We start from the raw sequence: 21,672 nt of genomic DNA on the forward strand, positions 1-21,672 counted from the left end.
AACACAGACCATTCACAAACCTCAAAGACACACTGAGATTCCACCTCTTCTTCAGACTGTATTCCCTTCCAACAGCTTCTGTGGACCCCTTCTCCTGACTCCAGTATCTCAGGAGAACTCTCCCCCACAGGTACCTCTGATGCCACGACAGATCTGAAGGCAGCAACTGGACACCAAGGTCTTGTGTGCCTTCTCCTGGGGTCCATCTTCAGGCTTCTTGGGTTGGGGTTGAGGAGGCACCACACTGGAGACGGTACAGATCCTCAGTGTCCCATGCGGGGAGGGGGCGCCACTGTAGGCGGGGTTGTCCCAGGCTCCGCTCCCCAGCTTTTGTAGCTCCTGCCCCTTGGGACATTGCACAGCATTCATGGGGAATGAGGCAGGAGACCTGGCACCTCAGGTACCCACTCTCACCTGGAGAAAGAGAGAACAAAGACACAGCCCAGCCTAGCCAGCAGAGGGCAAAGGAAAGGGTGCGTGAGAGCAGCTGGTCTCACACAGCCTCTGTCTCCTGCCTTTTGTAGGGGGAAAGCGGTGCCTGTTCAGGGGAGGGAGCAGAGGAGAAGAAGGGTGGGGAATGACCATCAATCCTATCAGGGGCTCTGCCCCTGTCTTGCTGCAAGTGCCGGGGCCAAGAAGAAAGGGAGTGGGAGGGAACTGGGAGCCAGGGGCTTGATGGGGAATAGGAGGTTGTGGAGACTGGGGCTGGAAGGAAGGAGGGGTGAGAGAGGTGAATGCTGTGGGGAGAGGAGGGCTGCCTGCAGATGGGGCCTGGGAGGGATGGTCCTGAGTCAGACAGAAGAGGTGATGAAAGAGCAATGGGTGGGGCTGGGAGGAGTGGGAGGCTGGCGGACTCCACAGCAGGTCTGAGTTCATGTCCACTAAAAGCTCCTGAAAGGGCCGCCATGGATTGGGGTGGGGACCAAGGGCAGGCACAGGAGACTGAAAAGTGTTGCCTCCCTCCCAGGCTCAGCCAACGGTGTCTGAGGCTCTTTTACTCTCTCACCTGGAGCTGCCCCTCTCCTACCTCATTCCACCCCCGAAGCTGGGGGACAAGTATAGTGGCAGGAGGACCCCCTGCTTCAGATACTTAAGGGACAGGTTCTCTGGCCACTGATGAGGAGGGGAAAAGCCTGCAGAGTTCCAGATTATCTGTATCCTTTTTTCCGAGGTCTGCCCTCTTGTAGCTTATGGGTGAGCTATGCTGCTAGAAAGGTCTTCTTTGAAGGTGTAGGGCTCAGCCTAGGGAAAAGGCTAAGCACTGACTGGGAAGATGGATCAGAGAGCAAAGGGCAAGGACTGTGTGACCTGGGACTCCTTAAGGGGAAGGTATATCTGGACCCAGCTCAGCTGAGAATCTTATCTTGTGGCTCTGCTTAGTACTGGACCTAGAACTCAAAGCAGGAGCACAAAATGCTCATAGAAGAGGTATCCAGGCTGATCCGCTTTTTATCCAGTCTTGGTTTCTGAATCAAAACCCTGGCAAGGACCCTTGAGCACATCCTTGCCTGTGCCCAGATCCAGCCTCTGATCACATGCCCTGGCTCGTTCGTCTACAGGCTCAGTATGCGGCTGGTCCCACAAGGGCAGGTGGTTACGTCCTCCCTGATGGCTGGAGTGGGAGCTGCCCTCTCTCCAGCTCCTGGTTCCCCATCTGGGCTACTCTACTGATGCGGTGGCCTGAAGCCCACCTTTGTGCTCAGTACAACATCAGCCTGGTGGAAGCCACCAGTCTTAAGTGTCCCCATAAAGAGATCCTGATCCCAGACAACCCAGGGCTGGGCTCAGCTCCTTGATAAATAAATGTACCTCAGCATCTGAGATAGCGGCTGTCCTACCCCTGGGTCTGCTGCCTGGAGCTCCTGCCTCAGGCCCAGATATTACGAAGGGAATTAACTCTCTGTCTGGGCTGGAGTTAAGGCCACTCTGTGAGCTTTCCTAGATGGAGGAGTTCCCATCTTTCCGTTTTTTTGGTTATCGGGACATACATTCCAAGGTGTTTGTTTTCTTTGGGAAGACAAAGGATCAGGGACTGGGCCTGTACTGCTCATTTTGTCTGAAATCATCTGATAGTGAAGGAAAGGGAGCTGCTACCTCTCACCCACATGCTTTTCAAACAATTGCAAAAGGACCCCTGGCTTGCAAAAATGAACTCTGGGACAGAGGTGATGAACAGGAAGCTAGCAGTATAGTCCAGAGAAGTGGGGAAAGGAACTGGAGATGGTTTCTGATTCCTTTGTGGTAATTTTGTATCCTAAGGGAGGCTTGTGAATAGCAGGTGTTTGGATGGACCCAAGGAGGTTCATCACGTGACAGGTCCCAGACCCCTGATGATGCTGAAAGCTCAGCTTCTCTGTACACTGGTGCCAAATCAAATCTTAGAGTTCTGGGTGAAGTAGAAAAGGACAGCTTTATTGCTTTGCCAGGCAAAGGGGGACACAGTGTGCTCCTGCCCTTGAAAACTATGTGTCCCTCTTGGAGAGGAGAGTGAGAAGTTTTACAGTAATGGTTCAAAGAGGCCGTGCTCAGCTTGTGGACATTCTTCTGATGGGTTGGTGGTGAGATAAGTAGGAGTCAGCATCATCAACCTCCAGGTTCCAACTGGTCTGGGGTCTACATGCCTGTGGGCAGCATACCATCATTAATCATTAACTTCTCCCACCTGGAGTGGGTTTCAGTATCTGCAAAACAGCTCAAAGATATTGTTGTGTGTATCGTTGATGGGGAACCAGGACCTTGCCCCAAGGCTGCACTACTGTTTCTCTTGACTGTTTGTTTCTCCCTGGTCTCTCATCCCCTCCCTTCCCTAATTAGTAACTGCTTGAATCTGCCCATTGGAACTCGGGGAAGGTCAAGGAGGCTGAATGAAGACTATATCCTGTAATCAAAGAAATGGGGGACACAGAAAGGCTTTGTGCCCAGGAGCCCCACAGGGCACTGCTCGGTATCACTGGGAGCTTAAGGCCAGCAGTGTGTGTCCTGTCACGATCACCTACCTGGCCAACACTGCGCTTCCCTGCTCAGTCTTGAGCACTCCCCAAGTAAGGATCAACCTATAATGCCCCCAGGGGGCACAGGTTATGCAACAGAGCTTGAGAAATGTTCTTGAAAGATGTTCTGTGTTCCTAGGAGGTTTAGTCTTACTCAAGAAGTTGTAAATGTGGTAATAAAGTGGGATCTCCTAAGGATTTAATGGCCAGCAGTTCTCCATGCCCTCCAGCTTCTATTGGCACTTGACTTCACTCTGTTAAAAAGGGCAGCTGACTTCAGGGGAGTCCTGTAGCAAAACCCAAGAGGCTTGAACTTGAAACCAGAACTCCTGGGTTTAACTCTTTGTTCAGCAACACACAAACCAGATGGTTCTGGGCAAGTCCCTTTTGAGACTTTCTTTACCTATCTGCAAATTGTTGATAATAAGGCCAGCTTTGTTGACCTTAAGGACTATTTTAAAACTAAAATAGAATATAGATGTCTTTATAAACTCTGTACACTATAAAGCACACAACAAATTTAATGATCATACCATTGCATCCATCCTGGTGCATTCCACTCACACCCAGCAGTTCATGGTTAAGGTAGACACCTTCAGCCAGGACTCTGTTGTCATTGTCCCTGAAGGACAAGGGTCCCAGAACTCTCTGTGTCTACACCCATTTCATTTCAGATGATACCAACAGAATGGAATGGTAGCATTTCAGGTGGAGAGTATTATACAAGTAGCCTTTCAATGAAAGCACCTCTTAGAAGAGTTTTATAACCACATGACAAGCCTTGTGAGTCATCTAAACCAAAAGTACCTCTTCATCATGAAGCCTCTTAACCACTTGGTGAATTGGTCCCATTGCTTCAGTGGGATAAATTTTTTGGTCACATGCTCTCCTCATGAAGACACCAGGAAGAGAGTTATCCTATTCCCACCACCAGAGTCCAGAGACATCAAAGTCTATGAGATGGAAACTTGTGGTCCATCTCCTTATAAGTTTTCCATAGAACTTCCTCTGGGATAAGACACTTTCCATACTTTAGAGAAAGGAACTCTGGGGAGATTCACAGTCCAGGTTCTACAGGGAGAAACAAGCTGCAAACCACCTTCTGTATTTTACATAGTGACTCAACCTTTTTCACCCCAATAGACATAAACATTAGGAAACACTTTATAAGTAACAAGGGCTCACTATGGCAATGATTCTCAGTGGAAGACACTAGAAATCACTTATCCATAAGAAAGAACCCTGGGTATAAGAGCTTAACCTTCACCACCAGAGTCATCTGCATGGTAAAAATACCAAAATTTGGGGCTTCCCTGGTGGTGCAGTGGTTAAGAATCCACCTGCCAATGCAGGAGACATGGGTTCGAGCCCTGGTCCTGGAAGATCCCACATGCCGCGGAGCAACTAAGCCCGTGTGCCACAACTACTTAGCCTGTGCTCTAGAGCCCACAAGCCACAGCTACTGAAGCCTGCGCACCTAGAGCCCATGCTCCACAACAAGAGAAGCCACTGCAATGAGAAACCCACGCACTGCAACAAAGAGTAGCCCCCACTCGCCGCAACTAGAGAAAGCCCACGAGCAGCAACAAAGACCCAATGCAGCCAAAAACAAACAAATAAATAAATAAATTTATTTTTTTAAAAAATACTGAAATTCGAGTAGCACAAGACTTCAACAACAAACATCGTGGACCAAGCAAACCAACCTGAGTAGGCTAAGCAGAAGGGACTCCTCCCCTGCCTGTTTTCATGTAACAAACACCACAGCACTGCACCAGGGGCCACCACAAGTCCCAGCTTCTCCATACACCAGAATGAACAAGCCAGATCTGCTGGAAGGTCCAGGTATATGAAGTCCTGTTGCAGCTGTCCCAGCCCAGGACAGCAAGAAAATAGCCTTTGTTCTATTTCACCAGGGACCTCACAGAGAGGCTGGAGGTGACCCATCTCCTCATCAAAAGGACCCACTTTAACTTTTTTCTCCCTTCCTTCCACCTCTCTGATTTCAAAGTCCTTCTGGAATACATTTTGCATCTTCCATCTCTCCAAAAAGAACCCTTTTGAATGAGACCCTCAGCTTTCCTCCCATTTCTAGAGGACCCTCCTGGACATCAATGTCCGTCTGTCCATACCTTCTACAGAAGATTGGACAGATGGAGGGAAGCAATCAAACCCAGGTGGTAGGAGACAGATGATATCATCAACAAAAATAAGTAAGTTAGTTGTCAGTTGACTAAGCCCTGGGAAATGGGTCTGAGGCCACGATCATGTCCTCTTGCTGAGTGTAGTCCGGTCATCCGGAGAGCTCACGTGTCCTGACATAATCCGTCAGCATTATCCCTTCTAGGCAGAGCTCCCGCTGTGGCAGGCAGGGTTCTGTAGCTGGTGTGGAGTGTTAGGCCACCTGCTGGAGGGGGTGGAGTGGGGAAGGAAAGAGCTCCACGAGAGTTGGAGATACCAGCCTAGAAAGAAAGGGGAGGAGATACCAGGAGAAAGAAAGGCATGAGAAGGAAAAGGGATGGAGGGTAGAGAGGCTCAGGGAAGAGGACGTGAGAGAACGCAATTCTTCTTCCCCTAGGAGCCACTCACCAAATCTCACAATGAGGCACCGTTGACTGAAAGTCCCAAGCCTGTGAGGAGGGGAGACTGGAGTACCAGGGCAGATTCCCCAGGGCTCACTCTTCCAGCAGCACCTCAGGGTTTCAGGGCAAGCACCCAAGACACCTCCTTGTCTCCGCCTCTGAGAGCCCCATTACGGAAGACACATATTCTTCCATCCTGAGTCCTTCCAATGGTAATTCATTCTATAGATGTTTATTGAGTGCCGAATATAGGTAGGGATTATGCTACACTTTGGGGATGAAGCAGTAAATGAGACCATCAGGGCCTCTGTCTCATGAAACTTACATTCTGGTGAAGAAGATAAACATTAAACAAATACACAAATAATTCATGATTTATAATCATAAAAAGTGCTGCCAGGGAGAAGCAAAAGTGCTGTGTGGCTATACCCAACTTTCTGAGGCCAGTGAAGAATGGAATGATGATTTCTATCTCTCTTCCCCCTTCTTGTCCCTGCAGCAAAGTATGCACAAGGAAACAGACTGAGTTAAAAGACCAAACAAGGAGAAAGTTACAACACTGCAAAAAATGTTAAAACGTACAGTGATCTTTATCCCTGCATGGTCACTGGAATGTGAGTTGAGCTAAGCTTGAATTACTCAAGGCTCAGGTTCTTTCCAAAGACACAGATCCAACCACTTTTTCACTCCTGAAATTGGTTATCTCTTCAAAATCTGAAAAGCAGACAAATGAATAAAAGAGCTAGAGTAGTTGGTGAAACTACAAATTGATGAAAAATTTCCTGAGGTGATGGTTTTAAAGGTGTATACTTATCGCCAAACTCACCAAGTTGTACACATTAAGTAAGTACAGCTTTTTGTATGGCAATCATAACTCAATAAAGGTCAATTGTATTTCAAAATTTTAAAAAAATTTCCTGAACAGGAATTCAGAACCAAGAGCTTTCTTCTCTTTTATTCCACTGGCCCTGTAATCCCAAATCTAGAACTCTATCTTGGTATTTCTATCAGCATGATTGATCACAGTTTAAAAAAAAAAGAAAAAGCTGAAAAAGAGGAAGCCCAAATATCCAACAATAGAAAAAAAGAAAAGATTAAATAAATTAAGACACATTCACATAATGGATTTTTGTGCAGAAATTAACGACATTTTTGAATAATAGTTAATGTCATAAGAAAATGCTCAATATATGTTATATGAAAATTCTGGCATATACATCTACAGAATCCAAATTTCCTGTGTATATACTTAGATTGATGCATCAGAAAAAAAAGGAGTAATATTGAAGAATAAAAAATTTAGTAGCAGTAGCTCTGGATGGTGTGATTATAGATGCTTTTTATTTTGCTGATTTTTTTCTACAATGATTATGAGTACTTTTATATTTGGAAAAAATAATAATTTTTAAAAAGCCAGTTGTCAGTAGTTATGTTCACAGAGACCTGAGGTTCATTTTCATTTGAGACTCAGAGAACCTCTTGGCTGGTTGCCTTCACCACACTAGCTCTCCCTGTCAGCGAAATATCAGTACAGTTCATTTCTTGACATGGGAGTCATCATGCAATAGATTTGCTTATCACCTGCTTGCTCTAAGCCTAATTGCTACTTCCTTGGAGATAACAGTTGGGGAAGAATATAAGCGAAATGTGTGACAGGTGTGAAAATAGCTACAATGATAAGTAATGTAATGAGAAGTACAGCATCTAACAGAGGAAGGGAGGTGATTGGGTTTGGAAGTGGGAAGGTCAAGAAAGGAATTTTGAACGAAACGGCATTGAGATGGATTTTGAAGGATGGATAATATTTTAAGAGACAGTAATAAAGTATAGTTACCATTTATTAACCACCCACATGCCAGACACTTTACTGTGTATTATCTCAGTTAATTCTCACACAATCCTATGGGATAGCTTTTCATTATCTCCACTTTATGGGTGGAAGAAATTGAGGATCAGAGAGAGAACTTATGGTGGCATTAGGCTTCCGAATTGGGTCTGACTACAGTGATAATGACTTCCTGTGTGTCATCATGCAGGGGCAGCAGAGTGTACAAAGGGAGGCAGGTGGGAACTTGGAAGTAAGCCTCTTTTGGAAGAACAATCCCACTTTGGCTGGAGAATAGGAAGCCTGGAAAGAGAGTTGGGAGCAAATATGGAAGGCCTCAGATGCCAGACATTTAATTCATTAGGCAACAGAAAGACAAAGAAAGCATCTGAACAGAGTAATGAAATTAAAGCTATATTTTATGAAAAATAGTGTGACAACAGGATGGGTTGGTTTGGGGAGAAATCGGAAGCAAGAAAATCAGTTGGAAGGTTGCTGTGCTAGTTCAGGGACAGATAACGAAAGCCTGAATTTCCTTCGGTGAAATAAGAATAGAAAGGAATGGAAAGATATATGAGAAATCTCAAAGGCAGAAGCTGCTGGGATTATAATGCACCTGGTTGGATGTGGGATGCAAGGGAGAGAAATCAAAAGTACATCTAAGGTCTCAAACCTGGACAACTGGAAGGGTGGTGATGCTATTAAAAGGGGGGTGAGGAGAAGGATCAAAAGGAGCGGATTTCAGTAGGAAGGTGATGAATTCAGCTTTAGGTATATTTGAGTCTAAAGTGTTAAGATGATGAAATCTGAGAGGCCATTGAACAATTTGGGTTAGAGTTTGAGAGGGTAATAAAGACTGGGGAGAGCGATGTGGGAATCATGTGGCTAGAAGTGTTTATTGGAGCCACAGGAACAGTCAAGATTGCCAAAGGATTGGATTGAACAAAGAGAGAAAAGGGCTTAAGGAGCTGGAGGAAGGAAGAGGAGCCAAAAGGGAGAGAGAGTCATTAGAGACAGGAGGAGGAACAGGGATTTTCAAGACACAAAAGCCAGAGGAGCAGTGTTTTAAGAAGGGGGTGCTGATGGACAGTATCAAATGGTGCTACAAGGTCATGGGGTCCGATAAAAGCTTTTGGATGTTTAGACTAGAATCTCTCAGGGGACCTTGCTAAGTGAGGAGGCTAGAGATACCTGATTTGGAGGAGTCGGGGTGTAGAGGTTAAAGGGTGGGTGGTGAGGCAATGAAAGAAGCGGCTCCATTTAACTGCACACGTAATTTACTAAGTATTTACTGAGTACCTGCTGTTTGACCTTCTTGCATATCTGTTTGGGGATGTCCCAAGAAACCGAAACCCACCATCCTCATCTTCATGTTCGAAAAGCTTCAGTTCATACACCTGCAACTAATACAACATTGTAGATCAACTATACTCCAATATAAAATAAAATTAAAAAAATAAAAGTTTCAGTTCATTCCAACTCCTCTTATGGTGCTGAATTTTAAAAACAGCTTTATTGAGATATAATTCACAGACCATACAGTTCACCCATTTAAAGTGTACAGCCAATGATTTTTAGCATCTACACAGACATGTACAACTATGGTGCTGATTTTAAAGGATAAACGTTTGAGTGCAAAGTTTGGAATTCAGTTCCTCTAATTTATGCTGTAAATGAGGGAGAGAGGACCCCAAACCCCAGAATAAATTCTCCACTCCCACCCTCTTGAGCAGAATCACAGAACAGAGTGAAAAGGTGCAATGGTGCTTTGCCTAAAATGTCCACCAGGTGGCAGCAGGCCCCTCACCCTGTCTCTTGTTAGTTTAAGTGCAGACAAAACCAGTTTGGAAGGCTATGTGCTCAGAGGGTCTCCAACCTAGGGACTGTTTCTCTCCCCTGCTCCTTCCTGTTACTTATTCTTTTCTTCTGGGTAACTCTAAAGGTTCTGGCCCTGCTAACCGGTCCTAACCCACAGGGATTTATCATTCTGGAGACACAGTAGCTTTCTGAGTTAATATGGGTCTTTTGAGAAGCAGTAGCCACGACTGGATAAAGGTACAAAGGTTTTTAGTGGGGGAAACACCTGTGAGTGAAAACAGGGAGTGAGCCTAGGAAGGCTGGGAGAGTTGTCAGACCAGAATGTAAGTCTGACCCCGAATGAAGGAGAGAGGGTAGGAAAGTTGGGTGGATTCCTGCAGTATAGGTAGTCTAAGAAAGGTTTGCCAGGACCTACAGGGAGCCAAAATAAACCACCAGGAGAATTCTGTATCTCCCAAGAAAGGGGCTGCCTTAATATCCCTGCTAAGCTCAATTATTGGCTGGGCTGCTCCTAGGAATTGCAAGTTCCCAGGCTGCACACCTAGAAGTGGCCCAGGTGGAGGCTCTTGGTCAACTACTCCACCAGTAGTTGGAGGTCTGTAAGGCCTGTTCTCATGGCCTCCACACCTTCCTTTGGAGAAGGAGTAGCCTCAGCCCTCAGGAGTCTCCACCAAGGGCCATCTGTGTTCCCCACCTCTGAGAGGGGCAATCCAATCCCCACCTCACACCTCTTGTGCTGACTTTACTCCCCACTTTCCAACCCCACCCCAGAGACCCGAGAACAGACTCCCATTCCCTGCATCTGACTCTCTGCTCTCCTGGATGGATCCAGGCACATGCACCCTCCCAAGAAAGCCCTACTTTTTCCAGGCCCTGCCTTTGGCGCCTTCTTGCTTATAAGCCCTGAAAAGTGAAGGAGGTAATGGGATTAGCTGGGTGTTGGCTTCAGCCCTGACTCACAGGCCCAGGTACCAGCCTGCCCTGGCAGGAAGCGGTTGGCCAGCACCAGGCCCCATCCCTTTCCTGGGGTCCTGCTGTCTCGGGTGACCCTCCTCTGGCCCCAGAGTTGGCAGTATGGTTCTGGCCTCAGCCAAGGCCAAGTATATAACAGGGCAGACATAGCTTTGTCACATGGTCAAGAGGCCCAGGTAGCTCTTGGGGGCCAGGAGGAAGAAGTTGGCATTTGCCCATGGAAAGCAGAAGTTTGGTAAGAAGGGTGTTAGGAAAGAAGACTGCTGGGTGCTTGGCATGACAGGGACTGACTGAGTCAATAGCCTCTGAGGGTGCCCTGAGCGCTCTTGGGGCTGAGGGGACCGCTGTGCACGGAACTCTGGGTTTGGCGCCTCCCTCCCCCTGGCTGGTCCTCAGTTGAAAGACAAGCCTGGCAGGGATGGGATGAATACAGCTGGCTCTCTGGGCTGCTGCCTGAAAGGAGCACATGGGGAAACCAAGGATTCTGCAAGAGCATGTCTGGGCCAGATGACATTGCAAACCCAGAGTCCCCTAGGGAAATAGAAGGAAATAACTCTGGGCTTTAAAAGGGCATCCATCCAACCCCTGGCATGGGAGCAGCAGAGAAATAGCCTGGAAATCCACCCTGATTACATTATTTACACCTAGACATCAAAGGCAAAGCTGGGGGCAAGCGTGGGATTTTCCCTTTTCAGGTAGGGGTTGGGAGATGCAGGACCAGCACAACTCATTCCCACTCTCTGCTTAGCACGATCGTTCTGTGCTTGGCAAAGCGCTACTTACTAGACAAATCTATGAAGTATCTACCACACACCCAGCAGATGTAGGAGATACATTACCACCACATCATCCTCCACCCCAATAGCCCCAGACTGGCACAGCTTTTCTGAGCCTTGTAAAAGAAGGTTAAATATGTCAATAAATATTAGTAGTTTGTCAGAGCACCTAGCCCAGTGCGCAGGAGTCGACACTTAAAAAAATGCTAAATGTGTTTGTCTCAGGCCCATCCTCTTCTTCTAATCAATTCTAGGGGCACTTTTGTTAGGAAGGGCCCCTCTCACTTTCCTGAACCCATACCCCACTTAATATGTATGGTATGTTTACAGTCTGCCATCAACAGATACGATCCTGCCTGGTTAGCTCTTGTGCTTTGTCCTGTTTCTCTTGGAAAGCTGCGAGCTCCCCAGGGGCAGGACCAGAACTCTGGCTCCATTCTCCACCCCTGTCCCCTTCAGAACAGAGAATTGACCTTCCACTGGGCACTGCGAAGCCTCAGTCAACACTCAATCCCCAGGTGGATACACTGGCTCCGAGGATGGAATTGGCCCAGAGGGAGAGCAGCAGACTCTTGGCTGGGAGAGGCTGGGGGTAGGGGGGCACAGAGGGAAGCTTGGCTCCGAATACAGCCAGCTGCCCTCTGGACCTTGCAGCCCTGCTGTGCCCAGCTCAGCTGCTGTGTCAGTGCAAAGCAGGGTGACATCAGCTGTGGAAGAGGTTACTGTCAGGCAAAGGGAAGGGCAGGGGAGAGCAGGCTGTCTGTGCTCCATGGGTGCATGAGGCTACAGGCTGGATCAGCTGGGGAAAGGGTACCTTGTGCGGGGTGGGTACAGACAGGGGCCTGCAGGGAGCAGCAAGGGGGGAGGGAGAGGGAGGAGAGAAGCCAAAGAGAGGGGGCGAAGGGCATGGAATGGCTAAGGCCCCGAACCTTCCACCTGTAGGACAGAGGGAACACTGGTTTGGAATTGTGGAAGACAGTGAGACTCCTTTAGGACACTTAGCCACTGTACGAAGCAAATGGGGGCACACCTCTCTCTGACCACAAAAGCAAGGCTGGGGCAAACCCCTCTCCTCCCCATTCAGCTCAGAACAGAGTCAGGGCAAGAAAGACTTTCATTTCAGCTCACGTATTTGTTATTGGAGGCCCTGGGCCTGTATGTGCCTGTCCTCTCTGCTGCCCACCATAGATGAAATGCTCAGGTGTGGGATGCCTTCCCGGGCTGGGGGAAGATCCCCTGCGGAAGGTCAGGTCACCACAGAAATCGCCAGGCCTGGCCCTGGTCCCGTGATCTCTGTCCCCAGGTCTCACCTACCCGGGGTGTCAGTGAAATCTCTGGTCCTGGACCCTGGTCCTAAGACCTTGGTCCCCAGGTCTCGCCTGCCCAGATTGTCAGTCCCTGGCTCACACACTCTGCCCAGAGACATGAACTGTTCCCAGTAGCACTCACTCTGATCTGCAGACATAGCCCCAGCTCCCAGAGACAGGTAGTAATTACTTGGTAGAGGCCCCTCCCCCGGCACTCACAGCTGCATATGCAAGTATGTGCGTACACAAAGGCATGCACGCCCACGCACACGTGCGCGTGCACACACACACACACACTCACACACACACACACACACACACACACACACACACACACACACACACACTGCTGTTCTGTGCCTGACGGGCAGAATCTGGGGGAGAAGGGCTGCAGAGAGGTAGGTCACAGCTCCAGGGATGGTACAGATACACAGACGTGTGGTCATACAGGGAGCTGGCTGGACTAGTGCACCGGCCTTTCCTCAACCAGGGTCACACAGCACAAGACCTCGCACCATCTCTCTGGCCTGGGGCCCTGGAGGAGCATGTTCCAGGTCCTAGTCAGCAGAGGGTCAGTTCTGAGTCTCTCTCCCTCTTCTGAGCCTCTAAACTTGTCCTAGAAATGCCCTTCTCCACATCATCCATCCCAGTGGCCCCTTGAGGCTTAGCACTGCCATCTCCTCTAGGAAGTCATCCCTGATTCTCCCATGCTGGTCTGGCGTGTGCCTCTCCTCTGGAGTCCATAGCACCCTGTGCTAAACTCCATCAGCCAGTTACAAGGATCTCCTCCACCATGGTGAACTGCCCAAGGGCAGGACCTCCTTATGACCTCAGCACTTACCACTGTGCCTGGGACCACGTGGCACTCCACATTCATTGAATGAGGGAACCAATATATTTATGGGGGTGTGGGGGCCCCATCCCTTGTTTCACTTGATCTCCCCCAGAAGCCAGTGGGTACCCAGAAGGCAGAGCAGCCTGGTCCCCACTCCTCCGGGCAGGAGGAAGGGAGTCCACTGATGCTAGCTCTCCTGGCTGTCTGCTGCCTGTGACTCAGCTTGGACCATGAGACAGGGAAGAGCCCACAGCCCAGGAGGCTCCTGCCCCTTCTCTCTGCACAGAGGACAGGTTGGGGCAAACCCCGGGCCAGATGTGGGCATTGGCTTCCATCCCTCCACCACATTGACAGATCCCATGGGAAAGCCTGAGGTCACGGTTGTGAGGACAGTTTATACAGCTCTGGCCTCTTGCCCTGATGTCACAATGCCATGGGCAGTGTGGATGGCATTGTGGGGCAAGTTCGGTCATACCCTGTCTCAGTGTGCTTGTTTGTCCTGAGATGCCCTCAGGATCTGAGGGGCTGAAGTGACAGTGGCTGGGAGAAAGCTTGGGTACTCGCTAGTCATGGGGGAAGAGATGGGCCAAGTTTCTGGCATCACTGAGTAGGACCTTAGGTGAAGGGAATGTATTATCTTTACTTATGTACATCCAAGGTTTGGCTTAGATCTGCGTAAAAGAGCGAGGAAGGAGGGGGTAAGGAAGGACAGACCGGGGGGAGTTGGGGCAGGAGACAGGCCTGATGTCCCTGAGCACCTATGAGGCTCACAGCTGGTCCTTCTGTAAGCCTGACCTCCCCAGGCTCAGACCTTATAGATGTTGCTGGCCTCTCCTTACAGAGATCGTGGAGGGCAAAAGGAAGGGACTGTCAAGTGGGCTGGACTGTCCAGGTTGCATGAAGAGCTGTGAACATATTTCTCCTCCAGCCCCGTTTGACATCTGACTGGGGACAGTCACAGATCCTCAAGGGAGGTGTTACCCAAGCACCCGGCCCCACCACTAAGCTGCAATTCCATCTTCCTCTTTCCTTCTGCAGCCTAATGTGCCATGATCCCAGGCATGTGTCCCCAAGCTCCCTCTCCCTGAACAAGGAAAGGGAAAAGGGAGGCCCAAACTGTGTCCAGTGCTGGGGCCTATCCATGTCATAAGCAGGTGTTCACGAGAATCACGAGATTTCTTGGGATAAAGGTCACACACGTGCAGAAAGCCTATCACAGGGCCCTCATCCTTTCCCCAAACCCCTGGGAGACCAGAGCTAGATATTTATTGACCTCCCACCTACGAGGGAAGTATATGATAATTTAAGTCTGCTTGTCCCCATTTCACAGACAAGAAACTGAGGGACAGCATTAAAAGAGCAAGTCAGAGATGAAGCTGGGACTAGAGTTGGAAGAGAAAGGAACAGGCTCTGGAATCTTGCTATTTTCCATACTCCTAAGTGTCAGCTTATTTGCCCAGCAGAGTCGTCTACTGTGTCACCCCCTTGCCTACTGCGCACAGGGAGAGAAACTGAAACCTACAAGGGTAGGATGTGGTTGGCCACAAAGCAATGCAGAGCCAGTATCATAATGCCTGGGCTGCCAGAGTCTTCAGAACAGGGACTCTGGAGGCTTCAACCTGAGTCCAGGAAGCAGAGAGACACTAGTAAACTGTCAGAATGACCAGCATGCAGAGTGTGTGCCCCTACATTTCAAAACCCTTGCCCCGGCCATGTCAGAGTCAACAGAGGGACTGTCTTGACAGACATGACAGCTGATGTTGCAGCCAAGAGTGACTCACAACCACGGGAGGTGAAAAAGGGAGAAGCAACTTTGCCTCACAAGTCTGCTTCTTCCTGAAAGCCCGGGAAAGCTCCGGGAGTGGGCCACCCTCCCTACGCACACACCTGGAGGACTCCTCTTCCAGGCAGATCATGGCTTCCCAGGGAAGCCTACCGCACTTTCGCTGGGCTGCTTAGAGTGGGACGCCCAAAGCCATGCTTGGAGCAGCAAGGTCATTAAAGAGAGGCCTTCACACGAGGGGAGGGGCTGATGCCATGCTGATAAGCGCCTCTATATCCCAGAGGCAGCTCTCTCTCTCTCTCTTTTTCCTCTCTCTTGACAGTGACCTGTTGCCTGCTTGGGGTCATGTCCTTTCTTTGTGGGTGGGAGGAAATTTTGACAGGACAATCAACATCTTTGCCCTCCCAGCAGTGGGAAGAGGTAGAAAACTCCTCTGAGTTGACCTCCCTTTTCTCAGGTGTCCCTGTGAGCCAGAGGTCAGGTATATGCAACAGCACAAGTACTGGGGATATTTCAGCTGCCGGACTCTGATGGGAAAAAAAATGAAATAAGAGCTAGGGCACAGAAATCCTCAGAAACCGCCTCACCCCTAGCAGAGGTCAGGAAGGGATGAGAGGTCAGGAAGGGATGAGAGGTCAGGAAGGGATGAGAGGCCAGGAAGGGATGAGAGGCCAGGTGAAGAGACTCAGTCCCTCTGGCAAGCTCTGCCTGCAGGCTGTTCCCTGCAACTACCTGCAGCCTAGAAATCAGCCTCACCAATGGAGATTCTGTCTACTCTGGGTCCAGCCCAGGAACATACAGGACAGCAAGTCTGAGTACATATTTGTGTCCCAAAGAGGAGCCAGAAAAGTCATAGCTAAGTGGGAACTCAGCCCAGAAATAGGCACAAATGTTGAAGCAGGGGACTATTAGGGCCAGCGGACAGCAATTTAAAAAAAAAGAAAAAACATGTGAGCTTTGGGTTCCTCTTGAGCACAGACCATGCCCAGAATCTCCAAAGTTCCTGCATTTCATAGAACCATTTACTCTAAATTCCTTTATTCTTTTTTCTTTCCTGCATTCAACGTTATATATCTGTTTATTTTTTTAATTATCTCTCCCACCAGAATATAAACTCCATGAAGACAAGAACATGGAGCTTTTTCACCAGTGTCCCTATCTCCCAGAACAGTGCCTGCTCTAGAGTAGAGGCTCAATGAATATTTATTGTACTTTAAATGAATGAATAAAAAAATGAATGAAGCAAATTTTCGGACTCCCTTTCCTGGGTTCTACGCTTGTTCCCAACCCTTCCTACTTCAGTTGAGATAAAATTACCATATAATAAACTATGCAGATCATAAGTACTCTGTTTGATGAATATTGACGATTGTATATAATCAGGTAACCAGCTCCGCAAACAAGATATAGAACATTTCAATCACCAAAATCTTCCCTTGGGCCCCTTTCCAAGTCAAATCCCCCTATCCTGGGCAACCACACTCTAACTTCTCATACTACACATTAGTTTTTCCTGTTACCAGATTTCATACAAAGGAAATCAGTCAGTATATACTTTCGGTGTCTAGCTTTTGGTTAGCATGTTTTTTAGAATCATCCACGTGGTTGCACGTGTTTGTAGTTCATTCTTTCCACAAATTGTTTATCCATTCTCCTCTTGCCAAACTTTGGGGTTGTTTCCCATTTGAGGCTATAATGAATGAAGCTATAATGAATTTCCTTGTACAAGTCTTTTGGTGGACATATGTTTTCATTTCACTTGAGGACAGTCCTAGGAGTGGAATTACTGGATCTTAGGATGGATGAATGTTCAACATTTTAAGAAACTGCCAAACTGTTTCCAAAGTAGTTGTACTGTTTCATGCCTCCACCAACAATGTTTGAGGGTTTCAGTGATTCCCCATGGTCACCAACATTTAGTGTTCTCAGTCCTTATCATTTAGCCATTCTAGTGTTAGTGGTATCTCATTATAGTTTTAAAAAATAGCTTTACTGAGAAACAGTTTACATGCCATACGATTTATCCATTTAAATTGTACAACTCAGTGGTTTTTAATATATTCACAAAGTTGTACGTCCAATACCACAATCAATTTCAGAACATGTTTGTTACCCTGAAAAGAAACCCTGCACTCCTTAGCCATCACCCCCACCCCAACACACACAACCTCCCCATTGCCCCCTCCAAGCCTTAGGCAACCACTAACCTACTTTCTGTTTCTATAGATTTCGCTATTCTGGACAGTTAATGTAAGTGGGGTCATACATATACGGTTCTTTGTTGAGTGGTTTCTTTCACTTAGCATGATATTGTCAAGGTTCATTCACGTCATGGTATGTACCAGTACTGCATTCTTTTTTACTGCTGAGTAACATTCCTCTGTAAAAATATTCTACATCTAATTTATCCATTAGTCAGTTCATGGACATTTTAGGTTGCTTCCACTTTGGGGCTGTTATGAATAAAGTTGCTATGAATATTTGTGTACCAGTTTTTGTGCGGACATATGTTTTCATTTCTCTTGGGGATATACCTGGGAGTGAAATTGCTGGATCAGATGGCAGTTCCATGTTTAACCTTCTGAGGAGCTGCCAAACTGTTTTCAAGAGGCTGCGCCATTTTCCATTCCCAGCAGCAGGATTTCAATTTCTCCATATCCTCACCAATACTTTTTATTTGTGGTATTGAATATAGCCATCCTAATGGGTATGAAGTATCTCATTTTGGTTTTGACTTGCATTTCCCTGATGGCTAACAATGTTGAGCATCTTTTCATGTGCTTATAGGTCATTTGTGAATCTTCTTTGAAGAAATATCTATTCAATTTTTAATTGGGTTAGTTGTCTTTTTATTATCGAGTTGTTAGAGTTATTTGTATGTTCTAGATATGAGTTCCTTATCCAATATATGATACGCAAACATTTTCTCCCATTCTGTGAGTTGTCTTTTCACTTTCTTGATAATATCCTCTGAAGCACAAAAGGTTTAATTTTGATGAAGTCCCACTTATCTATTTTTTCCTTTGTTGCCTATGCTTTGGGTGTCATATCTAAGACTAGTGCTTTTCAGTAATTTTTCATGTGCTTATTGGCCATTTTTATGCCTTCTTTTGTGAAACGTTATGCTTAAATCTTTTGCCATTTTTGAGTTGTTTATCTTTTTATGTACTGTACTATATGTTCCCATTCCCTGTCCTGTCTATTTGTTTTCTTTCTTTTTTTAAAAAAAATAAATTTATTTATTTATTTTTGGCTGCGTTGGGTCTTCGTTGCGGTGCGGGGGCTTCTCATTGCAGTGGCTTCTCTTGTTGTGGAGCACAGGCTCTAGATGCGCGGGCTTCAGTAGTTGTGGCTCGCGGGCCGTAGAGCACAGGCTCAGTAGTTGTGGCGCATGGGCTTAGTTGCTCCGCAGCATGTGGGATCTTCCCGGACCAGGGCTGGAACCCGTGTCCCCTGCATTGGCAGGCAGATTGTTAACCATTGTGCCACCAGGGGAGCCCTCTATTTGTTTTCTTAATAGTTCCTTTTGGTATCAGAAAATGTTAACTTTCTTTTTTAAAAATTATTTATTTATTTATTTATTTATTTTGGCTGTGCCGGGTCTTAGTTGCGGCATGCAAACTCTTAGTTGCATGAAAATGTTAAATTTCATGAGTCTAATTTATCCATTTCCCCCTCTATGGTTACTGCTTTTTGTTCCTGTCCAAACAACCTCTGCCTACCTCAAGGTCACAAAGATATTTTCCTCTGTTTTATATATTGTGTTGGCCAAAGAGTTTGTTTGGTTTTTTCTGTAAGATGGCTCTAGTAGCACTTAGTTGCCTTTAACGTCATTTGAAACAACTTTGTTAGATTGTATTGTGACAGCTGTCATATCAGCGTGCATTTAAAAAAAAACTTATCAAAATTGGTGAATTTTTGTGTAGCCACTTTAATATTGAAGATGGAAGAAAAAAAGCAACATTTTTGGCATATTATGCTTTCTTATTTCAAGAAAGGTAAAAACGCAACTGAAACGCAAAAGAAAAAGATTTGTGCAGTGTATGGAGAAGGTGCTGTGACTGATCGAACATGTCAAAGTGGTTTGTGAAGTTTCGTGCTGGAGACTTCTCTCTGGACGATGCTCCACAGTCAGGTAGACCAGTTGATAGCGATCAAATTGAGACATTGAGAACAATCAACGTTATACCACGCAGGAGATAGCCGACAAACTCAAAATATCCAAATCAAGCGTTGAAAATCATTCGCACCAGCTTGGTTATGTTAATGGCTTTGATGTTTAGGTTCCACATAAGTTAAGCAGAAAAAAACCTTCTTGACCGTATTTCTGCATGCGATTCTCTACTGAAACATAATGAAAACGTTCCGTTTTTAAAACAAATTGTGACGGGCGATGAAAAGTGGATACTGTACAATAATGTGGAAAGGAAGAGATCGTGGGGCAAGCGAAATGAACCACCACCAACCACACCAAAGGCCAGTCTTCATCCAAAGAAGTTGATGTTGTGTATACGGTGGGATTGGAAGGGAGTCCTCTATTATGAGCTCCTTCCGGAAAACCAAATGATTAATTCCAACAAGTACTGCTCCCAATTAGACCAACTGAAAGTGGCCCTCGATGAAAAGCGTCCAGAGTTAGTCAAGAGAAAACACATAATCTTCCATCAGGATAATGCAAGACCGCATGTTTCTTTGATGACCAGGCAAAAACTGTTACAGCTTGGGTGGGAAGTTCTGATTCATCTGCCGTATTCACCAGACTTTGCACCTTTGGATTTCCATTTATTTCAGTCTTCACAAAATTCTCTTAATGGAAAAAATTTCAATTCCCTTCAAGACTGTAAAAGGCACCTGGAACAGTTCTTTGCTCAAAAAGACAAAAAGTTTTAGGAAGATGGAATTATGAAGTTGCCTGGAAAATGGCAGAAGGTAGTGGAACAAAATGGTGAATATGTTGTTCGATAAAGTTCTTGGTGAAAATGAAAAATGTGCCTTTTATTTTTACTTAAAAGCCGAAGGAACTCTCTGGCCAACCCAATAGAAACTTTATGGTCGTGGGTTTTACATTTAGCTCTATGACCCCTCTCAAATTAATTTTTGTGTGTGGAGTGAGCTAGAGGTTGAGGTTCATTTATTTTATATGGATATCTAGTTGCCCCAGTAATACTTGTTAAAGAGATTTTCCCCTCCACACTGTATTGACCTGGGACCGTTGTAAAAAGTCAGTTAACCATATATGTGTTGGTGGATTTCAAAATTTCTAATTTATTTCATTGATCTATTTGTCTCTACTTTTTCTAACTCCACACTCCCTTGAATACTCTAGCCTTATAGTAAGTCCTAATTAAAATAGTTTAATTCCTCCAACTTAATTCCTCCAAGATTGTTTTTGGCTACTCTAGACCCTTTTTGCATTTCCATTTTAGAATCAGCTTGTCTATTTCCTCAAAGAAATCTGTTGGATTTTTATAGGGATTAAATTAATCTACAGATCAACATTGAGTCTAACCATTTATGAACAAGTATGTCTCAATTTCTATTTTGTCTCCATTTCTTTAAGAATTTTTAAGTTTCTCTCAGCAACGTTTTGTCATTTTCAGTGTAGCTATCCCACAAATATTTAGTTAGATTTATCCTTTGTATGTGATATTTTTGATGCTATTGTAAATAGTATATTTCAATTTTAATTCTCCAATTGTTTTTAAATAGTATGTAGGATGGAATAATTTTTTATATTGACTTTCTATCCTTGACCTTTCTAAAGTCACTTACTGATTTGGGCTTTTTGTGTGTGTGTATTCCGTACATTTTTCATACACAAGTTACGTCTTCTGCAAATAATAACAATTTTACTTGTTTTTTCCATATCTTTATACTTTTTATTTCTTTTTCTTGACCATTATGCTAGCTAGGATTTCTAGTACAATGTTGAATAGAAGTGGTAAGAGATTACATGCTTGCCTGTTCCCCTATTTTAGGGGAATAATTTTTGAATATTTCACCATTAAGTATAATATTAGCTGCAGCCTTTTTGTAGATGTTCTTGGCCTATAAGACCAGATCCAGGAACACTTGAGAAGGGCTGAAGAAGAGAGAGACTGTTATCTGTGACTTCTTGCTAATGACATCTTATTTACCTAAGAGAGCTAAACAGGGTCTGTTTCTTCTTCATCTCTTGAGTTGAAGAATCAAAACAAAGTTCAGAAACTGCCATGGTACCCTGTGCCCCTTTTCGTAGAGCAAGATTTATAGGTCCAATTTCCATCTCCCAAGCATACTTTATACTTTCCTATTATATGCTAAAATATCTATCATCTTAATCAATGTATAAATGCAATTGGATACAGATATTGATCACATACTTATTTATAACTTCTAATTTGCCATTGACCTAATACTTCTTGATATCAAAGCTCATGCTGGGACTTCCCTGGTGGTCCAGTGGTTAAGACTCTGAGTTTCCAGTGCAGGGGGTGCGGGTTCAATCCCTGGTCAGGGAACTAAGATCCCACATGCCAAGCGGCGCGGCCAAAAAATTAAAAAAAAAAAAAAGTTAAAGCTCATGCTTTTCCCATAATATTACTCCTACCACACAGCCATGTTTTATGGGCTGCGGCAAGCTACTGAGGGTTTTAAAGTAATGGGTGACACACTCATAGCCATGTGATATGCCTCAGATGAACTTCAGGGAGGAAGCCCAAGCTAGGGAACCATTCACCTTTCTATCATAGTTATCAACAGTGAGATGGGCTCCCCCAAACTCTCTCCTTATCCGGACCTTCCT

General features: G+C 45.9%; 1 protein-coding gene across 1 annotated transcript in view; it reads right to left on the reverse strand.

Annotated features, from left to right (window-relative positions):
* PKD2L1 (polycystin 2 like 1, transient receptor potential cation channel) overlaps positions 1-21,672 on the reverse strand; it is a 55,411-nt gene that overhangs the window by 32,277 nt on the left and 1,462 nt on the right. The window contains 1 exon segment of the mRNA XM_082408206.1: positions 135-414. Coding sequence (XP_082264332.1) covers positions 135-369 — 235 coding nt within the window. The 5' untranslated portion in view covers positions 370-414.

This window comes from Balaenoptera borealis (genome assembly GCF_965194805.1).
Source record: "Balaenoptera borealis genome assembly, chromosome: 10".
NCBI classification, from domain to species: Eukaryota; Metazoa; Chordata; class Mammalia; order Artiodactyla; family Balaenopteridae; genus Balaenoptera; species Balaenoptera borealis.